Source organism: Oncorhynchus keta, chromosome 3 (genome assembly GCF_023373465.1).
Source record: "Oncorhynchus keta strain PuntledgeMale-10-30-2019 chromosome 3, Oket_V2, whole genome shotgun sequence".
In the NCBI taxonomy this organism is placed as follows: Eukaryota; Metazoa; Chordata; class Actinopteri; order Salmoniformes; family Salmonidae; genus Oncorhynchus; species Oncorhynchus keta.
Window position 1 is genome coordinate 3,635,968 of NC_068423.1, and position 25,784 is coordinate 3,661,751.

The 25,784-nt window shown below is 41.1% G+C and overlaps 1 protein-coding gene across 6 annotated transcripts; it reads right to left on the reverse strand.

The window, feature by feature from the left end:
* Positions 1-468: 468 nt before the first annotated feature.
* pagr1 (PAXIP1 associated glutamate-rich protein 1) lies at positions 469-25,719 on the reverse strand. Of its 6 annotated transcripts, XM_035745124.2 has the most exons (6): positions 25,349-25,459; positions 25,079-25,218; positions 23,567-23,748; positions 4,732-5,062; positions 2,510-2,598; positions 469-830 (listed from the first exon to the last, which is right to left on the reverse strand). In XM_035745124.2, exons 2-6 carry the CDS (start codon positions 25,132-25,134, stop codon positions 583-585), a joined length of 906 nt encoding a protein of 301 aa, XP_035601017.1. In that variant the 5' UTR covers positions 25,135-25,218; positions 25,349-25,459; the 3' UTR covers positions 469-582. The 6 variants fall into 6 exon arrangements, with proteins under 6 accessions (XP_035601017.1, XP_035601043.1, XP_035601010.1 ...); XM_035745150.2 differs by lacking the exons at positions 25,079-25,218; positions 25,349-25,459 and adding an exon at positions 25,544-25,719; XM_035745117.2 differs by lacking the exon at positions 25,079-25,218 and having other exon boundaries at positions 23,567-23,753; positions 25,349-25,719.
* Positions 25,720-25,784: the final 65 nt, after the last annotated feature.

Sequence of the window (25,784 nt, forward strand, 5' to 3'; positions counted from 1 at the left end):
TAGGAGTCTGTTTCCACTTCTTCAGTTTCTTATTTGTACTGAGCAAATTTAATTGAGCCACTGGTTTCAGGAGCATTATTCACTCAGAAAACACAACTATACTTTCCTGAATATGGAAATAAAATACTAGGAAAACAAACAGCCCAGTAACCTTGGATGCAAGAAAGATGGGACAATAACATCTAGACGGCGATAAACTATACCGTTGTTCTATTTGTTTATTGGTTAATGGTTCTTGCCATTGGGGGAAAAAAAATGCATTTCAACTGATTTACTGTATATGCTTATTTTATTTATTTGTGGTTTTGAATTGAATGCATATTTATGCATACGTATTAATGTACCGTATAAACGTCTGAGCCTTATGTGAAGGCTATATTGTTAACTCATAGCTAAAATATACTCCTCTGTTCTGAACTTCTCTGGGTGTTATATCAAGACACTAATTTATATATAAAAAAAACAAAAAAAAGAGTAATGTTTATTACAAGGATACAAAACGCACAATCATACAAAATTGGTAATGGCATTTAAAACAAAATCAAGCGTCGAAGCTCTTGGCCTGCAGTTTTTCCCCCTCTCTCAGTATCGCCTTTGTCTTGGCGAGAAGATTTTGCTGGGGTCGCTGTCTCTCTCCCTTTCCTTTTCTCGCTCTTTTTGACTGTTGGGAGAGAGTGCCTCCTCGGGCCCGGCCCGGCTGCTCTTCTCGCTCTTGAAGAGGTCTCGTCCAGTCCGAAGAATGTGCTCCTCAATTTTGCGGTGGCGTTTCATGTCTGACAGTACCTTGTCCAACCTAGCCTCCCGTTTGACAGAGGACCGAGCTGAGGACCCTGGAAAAGAGGACAATGCATGAATAAACCCCAGAATGAGGGTAGTGGTTGACAGCAGTTAACCATTGAGGGTATTTGTTTTAGTTCAGCTGGTGGGTGGAGTTACTCCTGGGTTGAAAAAGTGATCGTATTTGTTTGCTAACCAGTAGTTTTTTTAAAAACAAGTAACTGACCTACATCAATTATTTGAATTTCATGTCACACAAGTTTCTCTAGAGATGAATGAGATCCAGCCTGAACTGTGCAATGTTGTAATTTCCAACAGGCCAATATTCTACATAGTTTAACTCATAAAATGTGGTCCTTAACTACAATGACCATAATCTGTTGCGCATCAACTGGTCTGATCTGTGTTTATTTCACACCTGCTACAGAAGAGCGAAGAATGCGCAATCGTGAGGTGATAAAGAGCAGCTGTTGCTTTGAGGTATCTACCAGAAAATACATGATCTAAGTGATTGATATGTGGTATTCAGCAGTCAAAAGTACACCTGATTTAATTTTAAGAACTACAAAATTGTGATTTTGTTCGGGCACAGGCAGAATAGAGATGAGATGACTTGGAATGAAATAAAACAAATGTAATACACTAACAAACAGATTTAAATGTGAACAAATGATGATTAACAAGTGGCAGTAATGGGCAGTCACTACTATCATGGGACTTTTATTAAATGTATTCTATGTTACAGGATTCAACCCACATAATACATAGTCCATTTAATGTAAATAATCGTAAACCTGTGATAATTCTTTCATAATCTAACCGACTTAAAAAAGCACTAATAACCTGGCTGCCTTCCGGGCATGAGCCGGGTACCCCGCTGAAGCAGACGGCGAAATTGGCTCAACAAAAGTCAAATGTCGAGCATGTGGAGAACAGTGTTAGTATTCTGTGTTTTGAAGAAAACTAGTTTGAAAATTAGTGCATACATTTTATGCAAGATACACTATATATACAAAAGTATGTGGAGACCCCTTCAAAATGAGTGGATTCGGCTATTTTCGGCCACACCCGTTACTGACATTGGCAGTAGTATGGCCTTAACTGACGAGCTCAGTGACTTTCAACGTGGCACCGTCATAGGATGCCGACAAGTCAGTTCGTCAAATTTCTGCCCTGGTCAACTAAGTGCCGTTATTGTGAACTGTAAACGTCTAGGAGTAACAACGGCTCAGCTGCGAAGTGGTAGGCCACGCAAGCTCACAGAATGGGACCGCTGAAGTGCGTAACATCGTCTGTCCTCGTTTGCAACACTCACTTCCGAGTTCCAAACGGCCTCTGAAAGCAACATCAGCACAAGAACTGTTCGAGCTTCATGAAATGGGTTTCCATGGCTGAGCAGCTGCACACAAGCCTAACATCCATATTAATGCCCATGATTTTTGAATGAGATGTACGACAAGCAGGTGCCCACATACTTTTGGTCAGGTAGTGTACATATTTTTATGAACAATGCATCATGCCACCTTCTTGATAATTATGCCCCAGCACCAGTTTTAGCTGCACTCCGGTTCAGTCTAATCGAATCTCGTCAAATCAACTGTGAATATGACTCGATATTAGGCAATAGGCAAGTGCTTATAGACCCTAAGTTGCATGAGAGATACTGTAGAATGAAAGGTATCTTCCAAAACAAAGAATGAGGTAAGTGAAAGTCATGAGCAGCGAGTCATACCTGGTGTCCTGCGTCGGTTGATGAAAGCATTTTTTGGAGTTTGTTGTATCTGTTCTTCATCAAAATCAAACTCTGTGGGAGATGGGGCCCTGACAAAGAAAGAAAATACTAGTCATCCATACTGCCATAGTTTATCTTTATAAAAAAACAGGGGGAGTCCCTAGGCCTCTATTTCAACAAACCTAACCCAATGGTGAATCTTAGCACTGGTGGTACTATAGTTTTTTTGGGGGGGTGTCAAATATTTTTGCAATTTTCACAACCTGAATTATGGGCGCAGCAGCTGGCTATGGTGTGAAATGGCTAGGCTTTGACAAATAAACAAGTTGTAGGTTTGTCAGGCTTGACCCCCTCACTGGCCAATCAGAACTTGCTTCATGGCTAAATATGTGGTTGCTTCAAGTTGTGTATTGCATTGTCAGCAAATCCAATTCGAATGTTAGTCCATTTATAGCCTATTTTCTTAAAATGCCCTACAGCAGTGTTTCCAAACTTGGTCCTGGGGACCCCAAGGGGTGCACGTTGTGGTTTTTGCCCTAGCACTACACAGCCAATTCAAATAATCAACTGTGTAATACTAGGGCAAAAACCACAACGTGCACCCCCTCAGGGTCTCCAGGAAACGCTGGCCTACAGAAACAAAATATAATGTAGGCCTATCCCATATTTCCTAAATATGTTGAACATGTTTACACTCCGCATTCAGGGATGGCAACTGGCGGCCCTCAATTTCCAAAACGGGGCCCCTGACCAGTCAACTCAGTCGGGGTCTCAACTTACTGTTGAGTGTTAGAATACACAGTCACTCACTCAGATAGCATATTAACATGGCATAAGTCCTGGTAAAATGTGTAAAATGGCAGGAAATTTGCTTTAAAATTGTAAAAAGTCTCTAGGCCCCATGGCAAATTTTCTCTACGCCCTGTTGAAAAATGTGCAGACTTGCAATAAATGTACTTTTAAAATAGTTTTTTTGATTAGATTTTTAAAAATTATAAATCTTTGCCGTCATGACGGACCCAGTAAAATGTTTTGCCCGTGGGGTGGGGGTGCCACCCAACCAAATCTTGCTTAGGGGCCGGCTCTGGCCACTGGTATAATGAATTTGGTTAAGAGTTTACTCTAACTGCACAAATCAAACTTTTTGGGACTAGCCAGAGAGCCTTTTAGTGATAGCACATTCATCAGGGACCCCCTCATAAATCAGAACACAACTGGGGTGAGATGAAAAATAGCATTCAAGGAGTTTTTCTATGACCTTGGCAATGCAAGGCCGGACCAAGTCAAGGGCCCTAGGAAGACACATTTTAAGGCCCGCCTCTTGGCATCGAAGAGCCATTTTTGCAGTTTAAAACAGAGGTTAGGGGGCACTATTTTCACCTCCGGATAAAAAGCGGGCCCAAAGTATACTGCCTGCTACTCAGGCCCAGAAGTTAGGATATGCATATATGAATAGAAAACACTCTGAAGTTTCCAAAACGGTTAAAATCAAGACAAGACAATTCAGCTTATCATTTGTAATTAATTAGGATTAATTTTGGAAGAACATAATTAAACTTTGACATTATGGGGTATTATGTGTAATACATTTTATCCCATTTCAAATTCAGGTTTTAACACAACAAAATCTGTAAAAAGTAAAAAGGTGTGAATACTTTCTGAAGGCATTGTAGCAATAGCCTACCATCGCCATTGAAATGGCCAGTAGTGACTTTTCAACGTGAAAGTTTAAAAAACAAACTGGCAAATAACTTACAAGCCGGATTCAGAACTTTGGACAGTGATCGTAATTCCCGAGATTCAACAAAAGAAAGTGGAAGATGCATTTTTTTAAACAAAATTATCAACGAAAAACAATAAGTCATTAAATAACTTGTTCCTAAACATGCTTCCCGAGTCGCTAACACCTTTCATGCATTGGGCATCCAAACTTCACAGAAGCTGGACAAAAATAATGTCCAATATAAATAAAAAAGGGGAATATATTGACTGTTTTGCTGCTGGTGATATTTTAAACTGCCAGTGCGCCAGTTTTTACATGACGCAACTGCAAACTAAAGTGTGTTTGAAAATAGAGTCCCTAGACTTGTTCAATAAGAAACGATCATTTTGGTTTTCCATTGCGTACCACAATGAACACAACTCTGCTTACCGTAGTCCTCCTGGACCAGAGCTAGAAGGAAACATAACCAACCTTAGATATAAATGAATACACAACTCACTTGCGCTCTCTATCCTCCCTCTCCCTCTCTTTTGCCGCCTCGTCCTCATCATCCCTCTCGGGCGAGGGGGTCCTCTCAGGTGTAGGCGGTCTTCGAGGAAGGGGCACAAAGTTCAGTTCCAGCTTATCCCCTTTTGAAAGGAGCTCATACAGTCTTTTGATTTCGTCGGGAGGGGGCATCCAGTTTTTGGTGTCCTCGATTTCATCATCGCTATAGGTGATTTCCCACTCTCGCTCCACCTGCTTTCGATCGCCTCCCTCCATCTTGCTGTCTGCTTCCATCTCCCCCTTCTGCCCCTCTCCTTCCATCGCATCTCCACTTTTGTCTCCATCTGGAAAAAACAGATGAATCGGACAGAAGCATGCATGTGTGTTAGTAAGTTAGTGTGTCATTCATGAATTGCGGTGGTATTTGCAACCATGAAAAACTCATCCAAGGACACCCTCCAGCTATTCTTTTTACCTTTCCTGTTACAAAACAATATCCCAAGTATAAATAAGTATCAATGAAATAACTATAAATCTAAGGCCCTTTTTGTATCCCAAAAATGTTGACGGAAAAACTAAATACGAGCATGTCTTGTTTATGACACCTTTCCCACTTTTGTGAAATATCATCCAGCCGCAATCTGTAGTTATTTTTCGAATCGGGTATTCGGTGGGGTGGGCGAGAGGCCAGTGGTGATGCGGGAATTTGGCAAGGGAACAGTAAAGACAGATGTGTAAATTAGAAGTTAATTACTATTAATCCGTAATTTGTATGTTTCATAGGCCCTAAATAGAAAACGCAACATGTAAAAAGATCCCCAAAATGTTCCGTACCCATAAAAAGCTTCTCTGTAATTCTATGTAACCTTTTATTTCACTAAGAAAGTCAGTTAAGAACAAATTCTTATTTACAATGACTGCCTACCCCAGCCAAACTCTAACCCGGATGATGCTGGGCCAATTGTGCGCTGCCCTATGGGACTCCCAATCAAGCCCGGTTGTGATATAGCCTGGAATCGAGTCTGTAGTGACACTACCTCTAGCATTGAGATGCAGTGCCTGCGCCACTCGGGAGCCTCAACATCCCTGTTAGTGAGTACTTATGCTTTACCAAGACAATCCATCCACCTGACAGGTGTGGCATATCAATAAGCTGATTTAACAGCATGATCATTACACAGGTGCACCTTGTGCGGGGGACAACGGGTCATTCTATAATGTGCAGTTTTGTCACACAACACAATGCAAGCGATGTCTCAGGTTGAGAGAGTATGCAACTGGTATGATGGCTGCAGGAATGTCCACCAGAGCTGTTGCTAGAGAATGTTATGTTAATTTCTCTACCGTAAGCCGTTGTTTTAGAGAATTTGGTTGTACGTCCAACCGGCCTCACAACCGCAGACCACGTGTAACCACGCAAGTCCAGGACCTCCAAATCCAGCTTCTTCAACTGGGCAATCGTCTGAGACCAGCCACTCGGACAGCTGATGATCTGTGGGTTTGCACAACCAAAGAATTTCTGCACAGACTGTCAGAGACCGTCTCAGGGAAGCTCGTCTGCACGCTCGTCGTCTTCACCAGGGTCTTGACCTGACAGCAGTTCAGTGTCGTAACCGACTTCAATGGGCAAATGCTCACCTTTTGATGGCCACTGGCACACTGAAGAAGTGTGCTCCTCACAGATTAATCACGGTTTCAACTGTACCAGGCAGATGGCAGACGTGTGGGTGAACCCCATGGTGGTGGTGGGGTTATGGTATGGGTAGGCATAAGCTACGGACAACGAACCCAATTGCATTTTATCGATGACAATTTGAATGCACAGAGATACCGTGACGAAATCCTGAGGCCCACTGTTGTGCCATTCATCTGCCACCATCACCTCATGATGCAGCATGATAATGCACGGCCCCATGTCGCAAGAATCTGTACAAAATTCCTAGCAGCGGAAAATGTCCCAGTTCTTCCATGGCCTGCATAATCACCAGGCATGTCAACCATTTGCGCATGTTTGGGATGCTCTGGATCTACGTGTACGACAGCATGTTCCAGTTGCCGCCAATATCCATCAACTTCGCCCAGCCATTGAAGAGTGGGATAACATTCAACAGGCCACAATCAACAGCCTGATCAACTCTTTGCGAAGGAGATGTGTTGCGCTGCATGAGGCAAATGGTGGTCACACCATATACTGACTGGTTTTCTGATCCACGCCTCTACCTTAAGGTATCTGTGATCAACAGATGCATATCTGGATTCCCAGTCATGTGAAATTCATAGATTTAGAACCAAATTAATTCATTTCAATTGACTGATTGCCTTACGGAAAAGAGAGACAGCTGCATGCATGTGAGCTCACATTTTTCAAGATGTTTTTTGCAAAAAGATAGATTTGGAGTAAGATAAACTTGAATTTTTCGGCAGAGACATATACAGGATGCTACTCTCCACAGCATAACCTTCACTCTAGATCAAAACTCGAAACCTACAACCTAATTTTGGACAAAATTACCTGGAAGGATTAACACCACCAAGAACACCATCCAACCTGGAACTGAGACAGACCAGATACAACTTCAATTAGTACTGAGGTGTGAAGTGAGAGGTGGAGGCCTTTGAGCCCAACAAATGGCAGGTTACCCCACCCAAATCCAGAGACCTTGAAGCTTCTTCCTGCTGTTAACCTCGTCGAGATAGGGGGCGCTCTTTTAATTTTTGGATAAAAAACTTTCCCGTTTTAAACAAGATATTGTCACGAAAAGATGCTCGCATATGCATGGAATTAACAGCCTTGGAAAGACAAAACTCTGACGTTTCCAAAACTGCAAAGATATTATTTGTGAGTGCCCCAGAACTAATGCTACAGGCGAAACCAAGATGTAGTTTTATACAGGAAATGCCCCAGATTCTGAAGGCGCTGTGTTCAAATGTCTCCTTATATGGCTGTGAATGCGCCAGGAATGAGCCTGCGCTTTCTGTCGTTTCCTCCCATTGGCTGCAGCATTGTGACGTGTTTGTAGGCATATCATTGGAAGATTGACCACAAGAGACTACATTTACCTGGTGTCCCGCCCGGTGTCCTGTGTCGAAATTATTGCGTAATCTGTAGGTCCATGCGCGTTCCATTTCTTCAGAAGAGAAAGTAAACTGCCACGATGGATTTTATCGTCGATAGATATGTGAAAAACACCTTGAGGATTGATTCTAAACATCGGTTTGCCATGTTTCTGTCGATATTATGGAGTTAATTTGGAAAAAAGTTCGCATTTTAATGACTTTTAAAAAAAAAATTCCTTACCCAAACGTGATGAACAAAACGGAGCGATTAAGTCGACACAAATAATATTTTTTGTAAAAACGGAACATTTGCTATCTGACAGAGTCTCCTCATTGAAAACATTTGAAGTTCTTCAAAGGTAAATGATTTTGTTTGAATTCTTTTCTGTTTTTTGTGGAAAATGTTGCATGCTGAAATAGAGGCAAAGTCCTATGCTAGGCTAATACTAATACTAATACTGTTACACAAATGCTTGTTTAGCTATGGTTCAAAAGCATATTTTGAAAATCTGAGATGACAGTGTTGTTAACAAAAGGCTAAGCTTGAGAGCAAATAGATTAATTTAATTTCATTAGGCGATTTTCATGAATAGTTAACGTTGTGTTATGCTAATGAGCTTGCGGCTAGATTTACACAATCCTGGATACAGTTTTTTTTTCGTAGCGAAACGTGACGCAGAAAACGGAGCGATTTGTCCTAAACAAATAATCTTTCAGGAAAAACTGAACATTTGCTATCTGAGAGTCTCCTCATTGAAAACATCCGAAGTTCTTCAAAGGTAAATTATTTTATTTGAATGCTTTTCTGGTTTTTGTGAAAATGTTGCCTGCTGAATGCTAACGCTAAATGCTACGCTAAATGCTACGTTAGCTATCAATACTGTTACACAAATGCTTGTTTTGCAATGGTTGAGAAGCATATTTTGAAAATCTGAGATGAAAGTGTTGTTAACAAAAGGCTAAGCTTGAGAGCAAATAGATTAATTTCATTTCATGAATAGTTAACGTTGCCTTATGGTAATGAGCTTGAGGCTGTAGTCACGATACCGGATCCGGGATGGCTCGACGCAAGAAGTTTAAAGACCATCCCAAGTGGGTGTGACACAGACTCCTGTTGCCTGCTGCACTGCTGTTTGGATTCCACCTGGCGATCTGTTCACGGTCTGCCCTGGCTTGTCTCCCCGTCTGGTACAGGTACCCCCACCACACTCCCCCCTCCTTCTCAAGCTTTCGCTTGCCTCCAGCACACGTGCACTGTTGGGGCGAGCATGACTCCAAACAAAGCATGACTCCAAACACCCAGAAAAGGCTACTCTCCTCAATGTTATCCTCACAAATAATCCTGATAGGTATCAGTCTGGTGTTTTCTGTAATGGACTTAGTGATCATTGTTTTACAGCCTATGTTCGTAATGGCTGCTCAGTGAAACGATGTGTCATAGACGCTTGCTAAATAACTTTAATGAGCCAGCCTTCCTTCATGACCTGGCCTCTGTAAATTGGTATAGAATCAGCTTGATTCCCTCTGTCGAAGACACTTGGACCTTCTTTAAAAAATATATTTTCAGTGATATTGTTAACCGCCCCCATAATAAAAATGAGAATTAAAAACAGGTTCAGCCCCTGGTTCGACCGTGATCTTGCAGAGTTACTCCACCTCAAGAATTGCATTTGGCGAAAGGCTCGGCACACGCATACTCAGGCTGACTGGCTCTCGTTCAGGCAAATGAGAAATAAGTGCACTCAGGCTATCTGGAAGGCCACTAAGTTAAGCTGGCCCCTCCCGGATGTTGTGTTAAACGCTCTACAACAAAGCTTTGTGTCCCACAAGCTTTCTCTGCCCTTGACCTTTGTTTTGGAGATGTTCAGAGCAAGGTTGTGGTTTGGTAAGAACAATATGGACAATGCTCCTTATAGGACACATCACTGCACTCCTCTGTAAACTAGTCATCTCTGTATAACTGTCGCAAGACCCATTGGTTGATGCTTATTTATAAAACCCTCTTACTGCAGCCCTCATCCTCCACATTGAACACCTGCTCTGCCAGTCACATTCTGTTAAAGGTCCCCAAAGCACACAAATCCCTGGGTCGCTCGTCTTTTCAGTTCGCTGCAGCTAGCGACTGGAACGAGCTGCAACAAACACTCAAACTGGATAGTTGTATCTCAATCTCTTCATTCAAAGACTCACTCATGGACTCTCTTACTGACATGACTTAAGATGGCGCCAACAGAGATGGTCGCCTCGCTTCACGTCCTTAGGAAACAATGCAGTAATTTGTTCTTTCATGTATTGTTTATTTATTTTATTTTTTATTGAATTTGACCCCTTTTTTCTCCCCAATTTTGTGGTATCCAATTGTTTAGTAGTTACTATCTTGTCTCATCGCTACAACTCCCAGCCCGAAGGTTGAAAGTCATGCGTCCTCCGATACACAACCCAACCAGCCGTACTGCTTCTTAACACAGCGCACATCCAACCCGGAAGCCAGCCGCACCAATGTGTCGGAGGGTACACCGTGCACCTGGCAACCTTAGCACTCACTGCGCCCGGCCCGCCACAGGAGTCGCTGGTGCGCGATGAGACAAGGATATCCCTACCGACCAAGCCCTCTCTAACCCGGACGACGCTAGGCCAATTGTGCGTTGCCCCACGGACCTCCCAGTCGCAGCCGGTTACGACAGAGCCTGGGTGCGAACCCAGGGACTCTGATGGCACAGCTGGCACTGCAGTACAGCACCCTTAACCACTGCGCCACCTGGGAGGCCATTTCTTACATTGTTAGCCCAGAAAATCGGAAATGTTATTACATACAGTCAGGAAGAACTATTGGATATAAGAACAAGTCAACTTACCAACATTACGAGCAGTAATAGAACTTTCCCGAAGTGGATCTTTTGTTCAGACCTCCACCCAGGACATTAGATTAGATGTGAGTGTGTTCTTTACCACCATATTGTTCACCTAATACCTTTTTTGCACTATTGGTTAGAGCCTGTAAGTAAGAATTTCACTAAGGTCTACTACACCTGTTGTCTTCGGCGCACGTGACAAACTTTGATTTGATTTAGATCTAATCCCAGAGGTCGAACCAAAACAACTTGATCGCAGAATAGGTAGACGGAGTGACCTCCTGGTCATACTTAGAAAGCGAGCACACCATCCACCGCATCTGAGCATATTATTCGCCAATGTCCAGTCTCTAGAGAACAAGGTGGACAAAATTAGGGCACAAGTTGCTTTCCAGAGAGACATCAAAGAAGGTAACTTTCTCTGTTTCACAGAAACATGGCTCACTCGGGATATGTTGTCAGTCGGTACAGCCACCAGGTTTCTTCAAATGTCGCACCGACAGACATAAACATGTCTCTCTCAAACATGTAAGAAGAAGGGCGGAGGTGTATGCCTCATGATTATCGACTCATGGTATAATCATAACATACAGGAACTCAAATCCTTTTGTTCACCTGACCTAGAATTCCTTACAATCAAATGCTGACCGCATTATCTCCCAAGAGAATTCTCTATGAGTGCAATATGTGCCATGTAAGAAAGCTAACGTTTAAGTTCCTTGCTCAGAACATGAGAATATATGAAAGCTGGTGGTTCCTTTTAACATGAGTCTTCAATATTCCCAGGTAAGAAGTTTTAGGTTGTAGTTATTATAGGACTATTTCTCTCTATACCATTTGATTTTCATATACATTTGGATGTTCTTATAGGCACTTTAGTATTGGCAGTGTAACAGTATAGCTTCCGTACCTCTCCTCGCTCCTATCTGGGCTCGACCCAGGAAGACAACGACAACAGCCACCCTCTAAGCAGCGTTACCCATGCAGAGCAAGGGGAACAACTACTCCAAGTCTCAGAGTGAGTAACGTTTGAAACGCTATTGCCGCTAACTAGCTAGCCATTTCACATCGCATCGTTACACCAGCCTAATCTCGGGAGTCGATGGGCTTGAAGTCATAAACAGCAGCGCTGCTGGCAAAACGCACGAAAGTGCTGTTTGAATGAATGCTTATGAGCCTGCTGGTGCCTGCCATCGCTCAGTCAGACTGCTCTATCAAATCATAGACTTAATTAGAAAATAATAACACACAGAAATACGAGCCTTAGGTCATTAATATGGTCAAATACGGAAACTATTATCTCGAAAATAAGACGTTTATTCCTTCAGTGAGATACGGAACTGTTCCGTATCTTATCTAAATGGTGGCATCCATCAGTCTAAATATTCCTGTTACATTGCACAACCTTCAGTGTTATGTCATAATTACGTAAAATTCTGGCAAATTAGTTCGCAATGAGCCAGGCGGCCCAAACTGTTGCATATACCCCGACTCCGCGTGCAATGAACGCAAGAGAAGTGACACAATTTCACCTGGTTAATATTGCCTGCTAACCTGAATTTCTTTTAGCTAAATATGCAGGTTGAAAAATATATACTTCTGTGTATTGATTTTAAGAAAGGCATTGGTGTTTATGGTTAGGTACACGTTGGAGCAACGACAGTCTTTTTTCGCAAATGCGCACTGCATCGATTATATGCAACGCAGGACACGCTAGATAAACTAGTAATATCATCAACCATGTAGTTATAACTAGTGATTATGATTGATTAAGTTTAATGCTAGCTAGTAACTTACCGTGGCTTCTTACAGGCGGGCTCCTCGTGAGGCAGGTGGTTAGAGCGTTGGACTAGTTAACCGTAAGGTTGCAAGATTGAATCCCTGTGCTGACATGGTAAATATGTCGTTCTGCCCCTGAACAAGGCAGTTAACCCACCGTTACTAGGCCGTCAATGAAAATAAGAATGTGTTCTTAACTGACTTGTCTAGTTAAATAAAAGGTGTAAAAAAAGATATATATATATATATAAATCTGCAAAATCGCCGTCCAAAATGACCGATTTCCGATTGTTATGAAAACTTGAAAATCAGCCCTGATTAATCGGTAGACCTCTGGTTTACATATCCTAAATTACTCATCTCATATGTAGATAATATTTTATACTATCTATTGCACCTTGCCTATGCCATCGCGCATCCATGTACATATTCTTACTCCATCCCCTTACATTGTGTGTAAGGTAGTCGTTGTGAATTTGTTAAGATATTACTGCACTGTCTGAACTAGAAGCACACGCATTTTAGTACACTCGCATTAACATCTGCTAACCATGTGTATGTGACCAATAAAATTTGATTTGACAGTTTGCATGTTGTATTGTTGTCTCTACCATCCCTCTACCATCTTGCTCTTTGCTGTTGTCTGTGCCCAATAATGCTGTGTTGGCATGTGTTGCTGCCACACTGTTGTCCTCTTTGGTATTTTGTTATTCTATATTAAATGTTTAATCACAGCCCCCATCCCCGCAGGAGGCCATTTGGTAGGCCGTCATTGTAAATACGAATTTGTTCTTAACTGACTTGCCTAGTTAAATAAAAACAAAAAAAAATATGAACTGTATCTCAGTAAAATCTTTGAAATTGTTGCATTAATATTTTTGTTGTGTATTAGACCTAGGCTACAATGAATTTAAGCCATCACCTGAGCTTGGTTGTAGGTAAACATCTGAAAGAATGAGAAGAAAAGCCACCTAAACATGCCTAAATCCTGCTATATTGTTCTGTGGGCAGATTAAACAAAATAGAAAAAATTGATTAATTGACGACCTAATTAAGCATTCAAAGAATCAAACACGGCAGAGGTTAGATAATGCAGTGGGGTTTCTTTGCGACCTCTGGTGCGGAGGGCCTTGAATATGCAAAGTGTTTTGGAGTCCAGTGTCCAAAACCTCGGTCTCTGTCGAATGTTGTGGGTCTTTCATCAGTACAACTCCAAACACACACCAAAAAGTATCTGGGAAGGGTTAAGGAAAAAATGCTGGACTGGCCAGCAATGAGTACAGATCTGAATCCATTACAAAACCTATGGTAGCAGTTGGTCTAGACTGTAAACTAAGTTACAAACTGGGTGGTTCGAGCCCTGAATCCTGATTGGCTGACAGCCGTGGTATATCAGACCGTATACCACAACATTTATTTTTACTGCTCTAATTAAGTTGGTAACCAGTTTATAATAGCAGTAAGGCACCTCTGGGGTTTGTGATATATGGCTAATATACCACGGCTAAGGGCTGTGTCCAGACACTTTGTTGTGTCGTGCCTAAAAACAGCCCTTAGCCGTGGTATTTTGGCCAAATACCACACCTCCTCGGGCCTTATTGCTTAACATCACTAGGGTAGGGGGCAGCATTCGGAATTTGGATGAAAATCATGCCCAAATTAAACTGCCTGCTACTCAGGCCCAGAAGATAGGATATGCACATAGTAGTAGATTTGGATAGAAAACACTATAAAGTTTCCAAAACTGTTCAAATAATGTCTGTGAGTATAACAGAACTGATATGTCAGGCGAAAACCCGGGGAAAATCCAACCCGGAAGTACTATTATTTTGAAAGGCTGTTTTTCCATTGAAAGCCTATCCACCATATAAAGACTTAGGACCCAGTTCACGGTCTCTATGGCTTCCTCTACATGTGGCCAGTCTTTAGGCATTGTTTCAGGTTTTAACTATTAAAAATGAGGGAGATACAGCACTTTCAATCATCAGCCATGCGCCTGAACGGGAAAGCGCCTTTCCTATTGACAAAGCTTTTGTCCGGTTGAAATATTATTGATTTCAAAAACAACCAGAGGAGTGATTTTAAACATTGTTTGGCATGTTTCTACTAACTTTTTTATTGTACTTTTTTGGACTTTCGCCTGTACTTAGTGCACTCGTCTTAAGCATTCGGATTACTGGACAAAACACGCAAACAAAAAGGAGGTATTTGGTCATAAAGAGGGACATTGTCTAACATGGAGACCTGGGAGTGCCACCAGATGAAGATCATCAAAGGTAAGTGATTCTGCTATTTCTGACTTTTGTGACACTCTCCTTGGCTGGAAAATGGCTGTATGGGTTTCTGTGGCTAGGTGCAGACATAACACTTGTATCGTTTATCAATGTTTATGATGAGTATTTCTGTAATTTGATGTGGCTCTCTGCACTTTCACCGGATGTTTGTTTGAGACAATGCATTTCTGACCATAACGTGCCACTTTAAACTGAGATTTTTTTTATATAAATATGAACAAAACATACATGTATTGTATGTATACATGTATTGTGTAACATGAAGTCCTATGAGTGCCATCTGATGAAGATCAAAGGTTAGTTATGAATTATATTTTTTGCTTTTTGTGACGCCTCTCTTTGGCTGGAAAAATGGCTATATGGTTTTCTGTGATTAGGTGCTGACCTAACATAATCGCATGGTGTGCTCTCGCAGTAAAGCCTTTTTGAAATCGGACACTGTGGTTGGATTTACAAGAAGTTTATCTTTAAAATGGTGGATAATACTTGTATGTTTGAGGAATTTTAATTATGGGATATCTGTTGTTTTGAATTCGGCGCCCTGCAATTTCACTAGCTGTTGTCGAGGTGGGATGCTAGCATCCCACTTTTACCAGAGAGGTTAAGCACCCCTCAAACACAGCTGAAGAGTGGGACAAATTGCCAGTAGAAAAGTGCAGCAATCTCATTGATGGCTACAAGAAGCATTTGTCAGTGGTTATCTTGACCAAAGGCTGTGCATCAAGTACTAGCTCCTGGCCTGGGTGCTAATATTTTTATTTCAACTTTATTTAACTAGGCAAGTCAATTAAAAACAAATTCTTATTTACAGCATACCAAGAGGCAAAAGGCCTCCTGCTGAGACGGGGATTAGAAAAAAAACATCACGACAAGAGAGACACCACAACACTGGATAAAGAGAGACCTTAAAGAGAGAACACAACATGGCAGCAACACAACAACACGGTAGCAGCACAAACATGGTACAAACATTGTTAGGCACATACAACAGTGTGAAAGGCAAAAAAGTAAGCGCGGCAATACATCACGCAAAGCAGCCACAAGTGTCAATAAGGGGGTATATATTTGAGTCTTTGAATGAAGAGATTGAGATTAAAAAAACTGTCCAGTTTAAGTGTTTTTTGCAGCTCATTCCAGTTGCTAGCTACAGTGAACTGAAAAGAGGAGTGACCCAGGGATGTGTGCGCTTTGGGGACCTTTAACAGAATGTGACTGGCAAAACGGGTGTTGTATGTGGAGGATGAGGGTTGCAGTAGATATCTCAGATAGGGGGGAGTGAGGCCTAAAAGGGTTTTTAGAAATAAGCATCAACCAGTAGGTCTCACGCCGGGTATACAGAGATGAACAGAGTACAGTGATGTGTCCTATAAGGAGCATTGTTGGCAAATCTGAGTGGCCGAATGGTAAAGAACATCAAGCTGCTTAAGAGCACCCTTACTTGCCAATCTATGGATGGTCATCTGCATCAGGGTTAGTTAGGCAGCTGGGGTGAAAGAGTGATTACAAATGAGGAAAGCAAGTCTAGATTTCACCTTAGTCTGCAGCTTGGATATGTGCTGAGAGAAAGACGGTGTACCATCGAGCCATACTCCCAAGTACTTGTATGAAGTGACTACCTCAAGCTCTAAACCCTCAGAGATAGTAATCACACTGGTTGGGGGGGTGGGGGAGCATTCTTCTTACTGAACCACATAACCTTGTTCTGAACACCTCCAAAACAAAGGTCAAGGGCAGACAAAGCTTTGTTGTAGAGCGTTTAATGCAGAATCCAGGGAGGGGCCAGCTGAGTATAAGACTGTTTCCTCTGCATATAAATGGACGAGAGAGCTTCCTACTGCCTGAGCTACACTACATCACCAAAAGTATATTGACACCCCTTCAAATAATCAGATTTGTGTATTTCAGCCACACCTGTTGCTGACAGGTGAATAAAATCAAGCACACAGCCATGTAAATCTCCATAGACAAACATTGGCAGTAGAATGGCCCATATTGAAGAGCTATGCAACCTTTCCAACACGTCAGTTCGTCAAATTTCTGCCCTGCTAGCGTCACCTTTAAGTGCTGTTATTGTGAAGTGGAAACATCTTTGAGCAACAACAGCTCAGCCACGAAGTTGAAGGACACACAAGCTCACAGAACGGGACCGCCGAGTGCTGAAGTGCGTAAAATCGTCTGTCCTCGTTTGCAACTCAGTACCGAGTTCCAATATGCCTCTGGAAGCAACGGCAGCACAAGAACTGTTTGTCGTGAGCTTCATGAAATAATAAACTAAAACATCAAATTTACATAAGTATTCAGACTCTTTACTCAGAACTTTGGTGAAGCACCTTTGGCAGCAATTATAGCCTTCGAGTCTTCTTGGGTATGAATACTATCTGAATGCAATGTAACGGGTGTAACGGGCCAGAGATAGATCGTCTGTGAAAAAGGGTCTACTTGCTGTTCACACAAACCAACACTGTTTTGGATGGGAATGTTAGTTCTACTAATTCTAATCCTATGGGACAATTGTTATATGTATGTAATATTTGTAGCATTGTACAGCTGAGCCAGAGTCATCTTCAGACCTAACTCAAATTTAAATATCGGCTGTGTCATCATCACTTCGGATAATTATTTGACACGTTGAACTTGTTTCATTTGAACAATTCTGGGTGGCAAAAGCTGTAAGGGGATAAGATGGGGAGAAAAAAGACCTTCTTGAAAACGTGACCGCAGTAATTGGTGAGTACGTTTTTCATCATCGATTGCAAATGAGCATTTGCGCAGGTATTGTCAAAATATTGTGTTAAAAATAATGACTTATAAGTGACTCATGGCAGAAAGAATGGTGAATATTATTCCAGACACTGATATGGGTTAAAGGGATACTGCGAGATTTAGGTTGTTTTTCTCAGTCAGATGAACTCATTTCTGTCTCAGCGTGTAGTCTGGAGATGTTAGCACATAGTTAGCTTAGCACAATTACTAGAAGTCTCGAAACAGTAGCCAGGTCCTCTCAAAAACAGACTTTCAACTACTCCAAATCTGGGTGGTTGGTCATTTTAGTCTTACGAAGCTATACATAGTAGGGATGCATGATATATCAGGGAATATATCGGTATCGGCCGATGCCTAGTTTAACGCACGATGTGCAAAACTGATGTCAAAGCTGACGTGCATACCTATATAACGAAGGTAGATGATGTAATGAATACATGTAAAATTTTGCGTAACACAGCATTCCTAAACTAGCCCAGAATGTCTGCTGTGTGGATTGAGCAGTCAAGCAGTCATTTGAAAGAGTAACACATTTTCAGCGAGACAACTCAAAGGCGAAATCCATTAAAGCCAAGATAATGGAATTCATTGCCCTTGACAATCAACCGTTCTCTGTTGTAGGTGATGTTGGCTTTTGCCGACTGGTCGAGCACCGTTACACACTACCAAGTGCGCTATATTTCAGATGTTGCCCTACCGGAGTTACACAGTAATAGCATCACTGCTATTAGCTTCACGACATACATAGTATTGAACACCGTTTGGGTCTTTGCGTGTAAAAAAAGATAGTAGCACTCAAAGCTGTGCAAAAAAAGTCAGCAAACACTGGCCACGAACGATGTGTTTACAAAACCGCGTTGGAAATAAAGCATCATTTGTTCGACCGCAACTTCTGGGGTAGCTAGCTTTAGTTTAAAACCTAGCTAGCACCAATACAACCAGCTTGAAACAATGACCAGTAGAAACTGCAGTCATTTTCATTTATTCTTAGCAATGATTTAGGAATCCTTCTGAGTAAGTATTAGCTAGGTTGCCACTTGTTGTTCACCTATTGAAATTGAACAGTTCATGAAAATAAATAGCGAGCCAGCTACTTAACCTTGTTGTCCAAAGCTAACGTTATAAAGCAGCCAGCTAGCTTCATCTGGCTAGTGAGGCTCGACCGGAACGGGGTTATGTGTTGTGAAGCTAGCCACAATAAGGATTTGGCACAATAGTAGAATTTGCGGTTTGCCTTCAGAATAAAAGTATGTCATTGACAGTGATGTAAATGTTTACAAATAGTAGAATTATGCCATACTTTTATTTTTTAGGCAAACTGCAAAGTCCACTATTGTGGCTAATTCTTATTGTGGCTAGCTTCACATAGATGGGTCCAACCACCATTAATACGGTCTTATAAATTAGGGTTATTTTAGATGACACCTAGATGACTAGCACTGTAGCTGTGCGAAACACCTTTACCAGCATCATAGCATACGTATTGATGAATCTTTGTGACATATGATATAAGAGTGATAGTGTAATAACTACATAAAAATATAATGAACGAGTTCAATTATGTGACGTGCAGTCATATTCAAGTCCTGATTGGTCAACAAACATATTTGACACGCAAAGACCCAAACGGCGTTCCATAGAAATCCTGGTTTACAATGAAACGACTGAACAAATGAACAATGAAATAGCACAGCAAGTAAGTGAAAGAAATAGGTTTTCATTATGTTTTACTGGTAATGGGACATACGTAAATGCATACAAAATAACTTTTTGGTCAGTGTGTGTAACCTTCATTTAACTGGGCAAGTCAGTTAATTAGGAACAAATTCTTATTTACACTGACAGCCTACCCCAGCCAAACCTGGACAACGCTAGGCTGTATGTCAAATTTGAGGATTCCATTGATAATTTGGTGTCTCTAAATACAAAGTGTCATAGGTGTTACTCAATTTAAATGAGGGGAAATTACATTGTGAGCAAAATTATTAATCATGTCACTTGTGTAAATTATTTTCAAAGGGTTAATGATCTTAGATTTTAGCATCTGTGGCCATTTAAGAAAATCCTCAAGCCCCGGCCAAACTCTCCCCTAACCTGGACGACACTGGGCCAATTGTGCGCCGCCCTACGGGACTCCTGATCACGGCCGGTTGTGATACAGCCTTGGGTCGAACCAGGGTCTTTAGTGACACCTCTAACACTGAAATGCAGTGCCTTAGAACGCTGCACCACTCGGGAGTGGGGTCCAGGGGTGAGACAGAAATATTTTTGCTATTTTCACAAGCAATTATTATGAGCGCAATTGCGGGCAGTGGCGCAAAATGCTAGGTTTTGGTAAATAAACAAGTTGTAGTTGTGACGAGGGCTTGACCACTCACTGGCCAAACAAGGCGTTCCATGGCTTAACCTCTTGGAACCACCCATCCCGGATCCAGGATAATTGTCATCAACTACGCTAAAAAGCATAGCGCAACGGTCAAATAATCTTACTAGAAAATATTCATATTCATGAAATCACAAGTGAAATATAGCGAAACACAGCTTAGCATTTGGTTAATCACCCTGTCATCTCAGATTTTGAAATTATGCTTTGCAGGGAAAACAATACAAGCGTTTGTGTAAGTTTATCGATATACTAACAAAACAATATGTATACCTAGCGGCAGGTAACTTGATCACAAAAATCAGAAAAGCAATCAAATTAATTATTTACCTTTGATAAGCTTCGGATGTTTTCACTCACGAGACTCCCAGTTAGACAGCAAATGTTCCTTTTGTTCCATAAAGATATTTTTTATATCCAAATACCTCCGTTAGTTTGATACATTATGCCTAGGAATCCACCGGAAATAGCGGTCACGACAACGCAGACAAATTCAAAATTATATCCATAATATCGACAGAAACAAGGCAAAGTTTTTTATAATCAATCCTCAAGGTGTTTTTCAAATATCTATTCGATAATATATCAACCGGGACAGTTGGCTTTTCACTAGAACCGGGAGGAAAAATGGCTACCTCTCTTTTGCGAAAAATCCAACAACAGACCACTTACGCAATGTGGACGTTTCTGCTCATTCTTCAAAATAAAGGCCTGAAACTACGTCTAAAGGCTGTAAACACCTTAGGGAAGCCACAGAAAAAGGAATCTGGTTGATATCCCTTTCAATGGGCAATAGAAATGCATAGAAAGACAGGGGTTTCAAAATAAGAGTCACTTCCTGATTGGATTTTTCTCAGGATTTCGCCTGCAATATCAGTTCTGTTATACTCACGGACAATATTTTTACAGTTTTGGAAACTTGTGTTTTCTATCCTAAGCTGTCAATTATATGCATATTCTAGCATCTGGTCCTGAGAAATAGGCAGTTTACTTTGGGAATGTTATTTTTCCAAAAACAAAAATAGTGCCCCCTAGCTTCAAGAGGTTAATATTGCATGCGTTTGACTGAAGTGCTTTAGGTTATTGACTGTCTTTGCGTCAATACGTTCTGTAGGTTATTGACGGTCCTCAATTCGGCCGAGGGCATGGAATATTCTCGTCCTAGTTCATTGTGGATTGACACTACAGATTAGTAGCCCTCTACATTCATACCAGTATACGGGTTGAAAATGGCAGATATTGACACTCATAAGCGCCTAAATTGGAACGCGGTGGCTGTACAGGTTCTCCGCTTCACAGCTCTGTATTGGTTTTTACTGACAGCTGCTCTGAATTTAAGCACTGCGCGAGACAAGAGGTTTCCCCCTCCCTCCTGCTAATTGGGCAATTTTAACAAATGTTTTTGTTGTCCGAGTGAGGGAAATGCAGTAAATTACGAGGACTCTATGTATTTTGAAGGATGAGACGTTGAGGATTATAAAACATACCGCTTTAATGTCATACATGCAAGCCAAACATCCGTGAGTCCAAATGTGCACTTCACATTTCCATAATCATAAAACAAATGTAATATACAGTGTCAACGTTTATGATCACTATGTTTGATGTACAGTTACAAGATGTCATGGCGCTATATCCTGGGTTGTCCTGAACAGAATTAGGTTATATTTGTTGTATTGTGAAGACAATTTGCCGTGGAACATGCATCTGAATGCACTCATGACTCCATTCTACTCTCACCAAAACTACAATTTGCTTCTCTGAATTACCTAATGAAAGCCTAACACTGTAATATCGTATTTTATAATTTAGCTAGTTATGTTGTTAACAGAACAAGCTTTCAAATTATACCCACCTGACCCAGATAATGGACCGCTTTTGGATTGCGTAAACAACAACAGTACATTGTGTAAAGGCGGAGATGCAGGGTTGTGTTCCAAACAAAACGTCTACAAGTGTGCTTTCTAATACTTCCTCAACCGCACAGCTAGGAGAGCTGAAAAAAGTGCCCTATAGTTGAAGACACTTCTTTGATTCATAAAAGTGCATGCATAATATATTATTCAAATTACTAAACTGTACACACTCAAAACCTTGTTGCACCTACTCCAAATTTGCTCGTTATGCTACGGAATGTATATAGAATATTTTCAAATTTTGTTATCAACAAAATGAGGTGAAAAGTACAGTAAATGTAGAATGCACATAAAATCAATAGTGTAATGTTCGGATTCAGTCTTCTGTCAGGTAAACTGTTGTGTCCTCACCTTTAGTCTAATAACTGTCCCATAATCTCCAAACGGTTCCCTTTTAATTGCTACCATGGTTATGCATTTCCATATTTCTTCTGAAAGAAAGATCTCAATTTAGCCTTATCTATATAGGCCAATTCCCACGAGTGTAAGGGATTAAATAGCATAAGCGACAGTTTACAACAACAAAAAAATCTGGCGTTTGCGCAATATGTTTGGAGTGTTGACAGTCAACATTGTAACTGGCTTTAACGAGTGTAGGCCTTCACGCATCGCACATCTCAAATAAAAAAACACTAGGCTCCCGTAAATGGAACTGTATGTGTGAGGCACATTCTCAATAAGCAAGATATATCCTAGGCCTGCCATTCATATGGCGTTAATGGACTGAAAAATGTTAACAGCCTACGTTTGGAGGAGCGCGTCATTGGTAGCTGGACAAGAGGTGCTCTTTGGAAATATGGGGAGGTGTTCAAGCTAAATGGAGTATGCATTTCACCATTTCATGAATTGTGAATAATGCAAAAGCATGTTGGCAAAAGCCTCACGTGTAGACCATTTAAAAACCTTTTATGGATAGACTACTTGGCTAATGCATGGCCAGGATGAGAAAGACACCAGACACAAGCAATTGTTACAGGAAAATAACTTAAATGGTTCTAAATAGGAGTGTCACCGGATTATCTCAACTCTCGTTCCACGATGGGCATATAGCCTACCGAAGGGTTTTTATGCACATCCAAAATAATAAAAGGAGCTGGATAAAACAATGTAATAGACTACATAGATAAAAAGGGGATGTCCGCTCACTGTTTTGCTGCTACCACAATTCATCTTTTAATAAAGCCTTGGTGATTAAGATTTATTTCAAAGCAGTCTCGCGAGCCAAACCTTTTATCGATAGTCTTGACTACCCGGGGAATGCATTGGGCATGACAAAAAAAAACTGCCTTCACTGAGAGGCTATAAAAGATTAAAAAATGTTTCTAAATACGAGGTTTACGGCCACAAAAAGCACACCTCTCTTGTTCCATGTGCATATGGGCACTGTGCACCACGGCTGGATAGGCTGGACTTTCGTTGTCAAAATCCTGTCCTCACAAACCTTGTTACTGCTAAGACCAGCTTTCGGTTAGTCTTAAATAGCCACACCAGCACATACCGAAAATGACACTTTGGCGCACCTTTTTAAGAACACACCTCAGATATTGACCCCCCCCCTCCCACCACAGCACAAGCGAGCTCATATAAGACAGGTAAATTACCAATCTTGGTGCTAGGGTTTGAATATAGAAGAGCGCAGGCTTTAACAGGTCGAAATTGCAAACAAGCGTGCGTTTCACAATTGCGCTAGCTTAACGCTAGCTGAAAATAGAGCCCATTGAGGACACTTAGGACTTAGCAGGTAGAGGCTTCTTTCTTCCCATAAAGTTGTGAGGGTAGTTAGCATTACCCCAGAGGGGCCTACCTTTTGCATCCTCTGATTTGGTCTCCTCTGCTTTTGCAGCTGCCACATCCGTCCCGTCTTTGTCACCTTCCTCTTCCCTACCAGTGGTTTTCTCAGTGTCCCCCACTCCGAGCACCTCTATTCCCTCTCTCAGTGAGGAGTCTGTTGTAGCCTCTGCAGCCTGCATCATCTTGTTGTTGCTACTATGCTAGAGAGAGAGTTTGCGTTGAGTTACATGTTAGCACCAGTAACAGTAATGTTTACTACAAACCCACTCCTAGTACAGAAGATATGCATATAAAAAAACATGATCTATGTTGAGAATGTGTCTTTCAACACAGCTTATGGAGAAATTTTGGGTCAGAAAAAAAGCCTGGCTATTACATGGACGCTGAACATTTAGCCTGCTCCACAGTCCCTATGGAAGCTCTAGTCTACATTCCCTGGTTATATTCTGTTGATGAACTCTTTTAAACTGTCTCCATGGCTAAGGTAATACATGTTACCTTACAAAAAGTTGGTTTAAAACTAATCCTTGATGCGGACAAGACTAAATATACAGTGCCTTCAGAAGGTATTCATACCCCTTGACTTATTTCAACAACAAAAAAGGCATATTTGACAGCGATTACAGCTGTGAGTCTTTCTGGGTAAGTCTCCACACCTGGATTGTGCAACATTTGCCCATTTATTTTTTTCAAAATTCTTCAAGCTCTGTCAAATTGATTGTTGATCATTGCTAGACAACCATTTTCAGATTGCCGCAGATTTAAGTAAAAACTGTAACTCGGCCACTCAGGAACATTCACTGTCTTATTGGTAAGAAACTCCAGCTTAGATTTGGCCTTGTGTTTAAGGTTATTGTTCTGCTAAAAAAAATATTTTGAATCTCCCAGTGTCTGGTGGAAAGCAGACTGAACCAGGTTCTCCCGTGCTTAGCTCCATTACATTTTTTAAAATCCTGAACACCCATAATGATTACAAGCATACCCATAACATGATGCAGCCACCATGTGCATGAAAATATGGAGAGCAGTACTCAGTAATGTGTTGTATTTGCCCCAAACATAACACTTTGTATTCAGGACAAAGTTTTAAATGTACTAATTTAGCAAAATACAAGTAAGCTGAACACACATCTGACATGTGTATAGAGAGTAGTTTTTTATGTCTTGGTCTTCAACATATCAATGTATTTCAACATATTGATTATTCATTTGGACAGAATTCTACTTAAATCAGGTAAAAACGACCGAATAAGCCAAAAAAACATGATATGATTGATAGATTTGGATGATAGTGAAATCGTGAAAATATGTTTTTTGCCTACTTTTAGCCTAGCTACACATGACATGTTATTAAAGTCAGCTAGCTATATGCTAGCTGACTAAACTCCACTCCATGGTGAAGACGTTTCTGATGAACTCCACCAAAGGAGTGGAGCAGAGACCAGGCTTTGTGGAATTCAAGTCTGACTACAATCGATTTGCCTAAGGTCAATACTTCAAAATAATTTAATTACGAAACATGTACCTTGTACTTGTGTGTCCTCTGTAGTTGCCTGCCTTTCTTTGTTTGCTGAAATCCATACTTTTTCAATAAACGTTAATCAAATACAACCACAGGCTGGTTTCCTTGTTGAGATTCAACTGGCACATGCGATGAGTTGCCATCTTAGATAAACAGTAATGAGCAAATTGATAAAGTTTGAATCTCAGCAAACAAACAAAACCATGCAACTACACTGTGGACAAATATATGTAAATTGAGCGTTTCAGAATTAAACACGTTTAAAGCATTGACCTTGGGCGAATCGTTGTAGTCGGAGCTGAATTCCACAAAGCCTGGTCTCTGCTTCACTCCTTTGGTGGAGTTCGTCATAAACTTCCTTCACCATGGAGTGGGGTTTAGTCAGCTAACTAACTATATGTTAGTGAGCAGAAACATGCAATGCAATTGTCACTGTAAGAAACTATTGCAAGATATTGCGTTTGCTACCTTAATCCAATTGTCAGTTTGTTTTCGCAGATAGATCGGGTAGACAACGCAAATGATCCTACCAGTTAGTCATTGATAAATGCATCAAAAGTCTAAACATTCAAAACTAAGCAGATGGGAGACACACAGACGTAAACACAGCGCCATTTTCTGGATAAACGAGACACAGACAGCGGGGGCGGGGCGTAGGGAACCCATATGCACCCAGAAATAATTATCAATTTCCAAGCTTCATGATTTC

What these genes read in the sequence shown, in the direction of transcription:
- pagr1 (XM_035745117.2), bottom strand. Translation starts at nt 25,426, where the DNA reads ATGACGAACTCCACCAAAGGAGTGAAGCAGAGACCAGGCTTTGTGGAA. An exon ending in AGGGAGGATAGAGAGCGCAA is followed by an intron (nt 2,599 to 4,731) that starts GTGAGTTGTGTA and finishes TTTCTTTGTCAG; the next exon opens with GGCCCCATCTCCCACAGAGT. An exon ending in CAACCGACGCAGGACACCAG is followed by an intron (nt 831 to 2,509) that starts GTATGACTCGCT and finishes CCTCTTTTCCAG; the next exon opens with GGTCCTCAGCTCGGTCCTCT.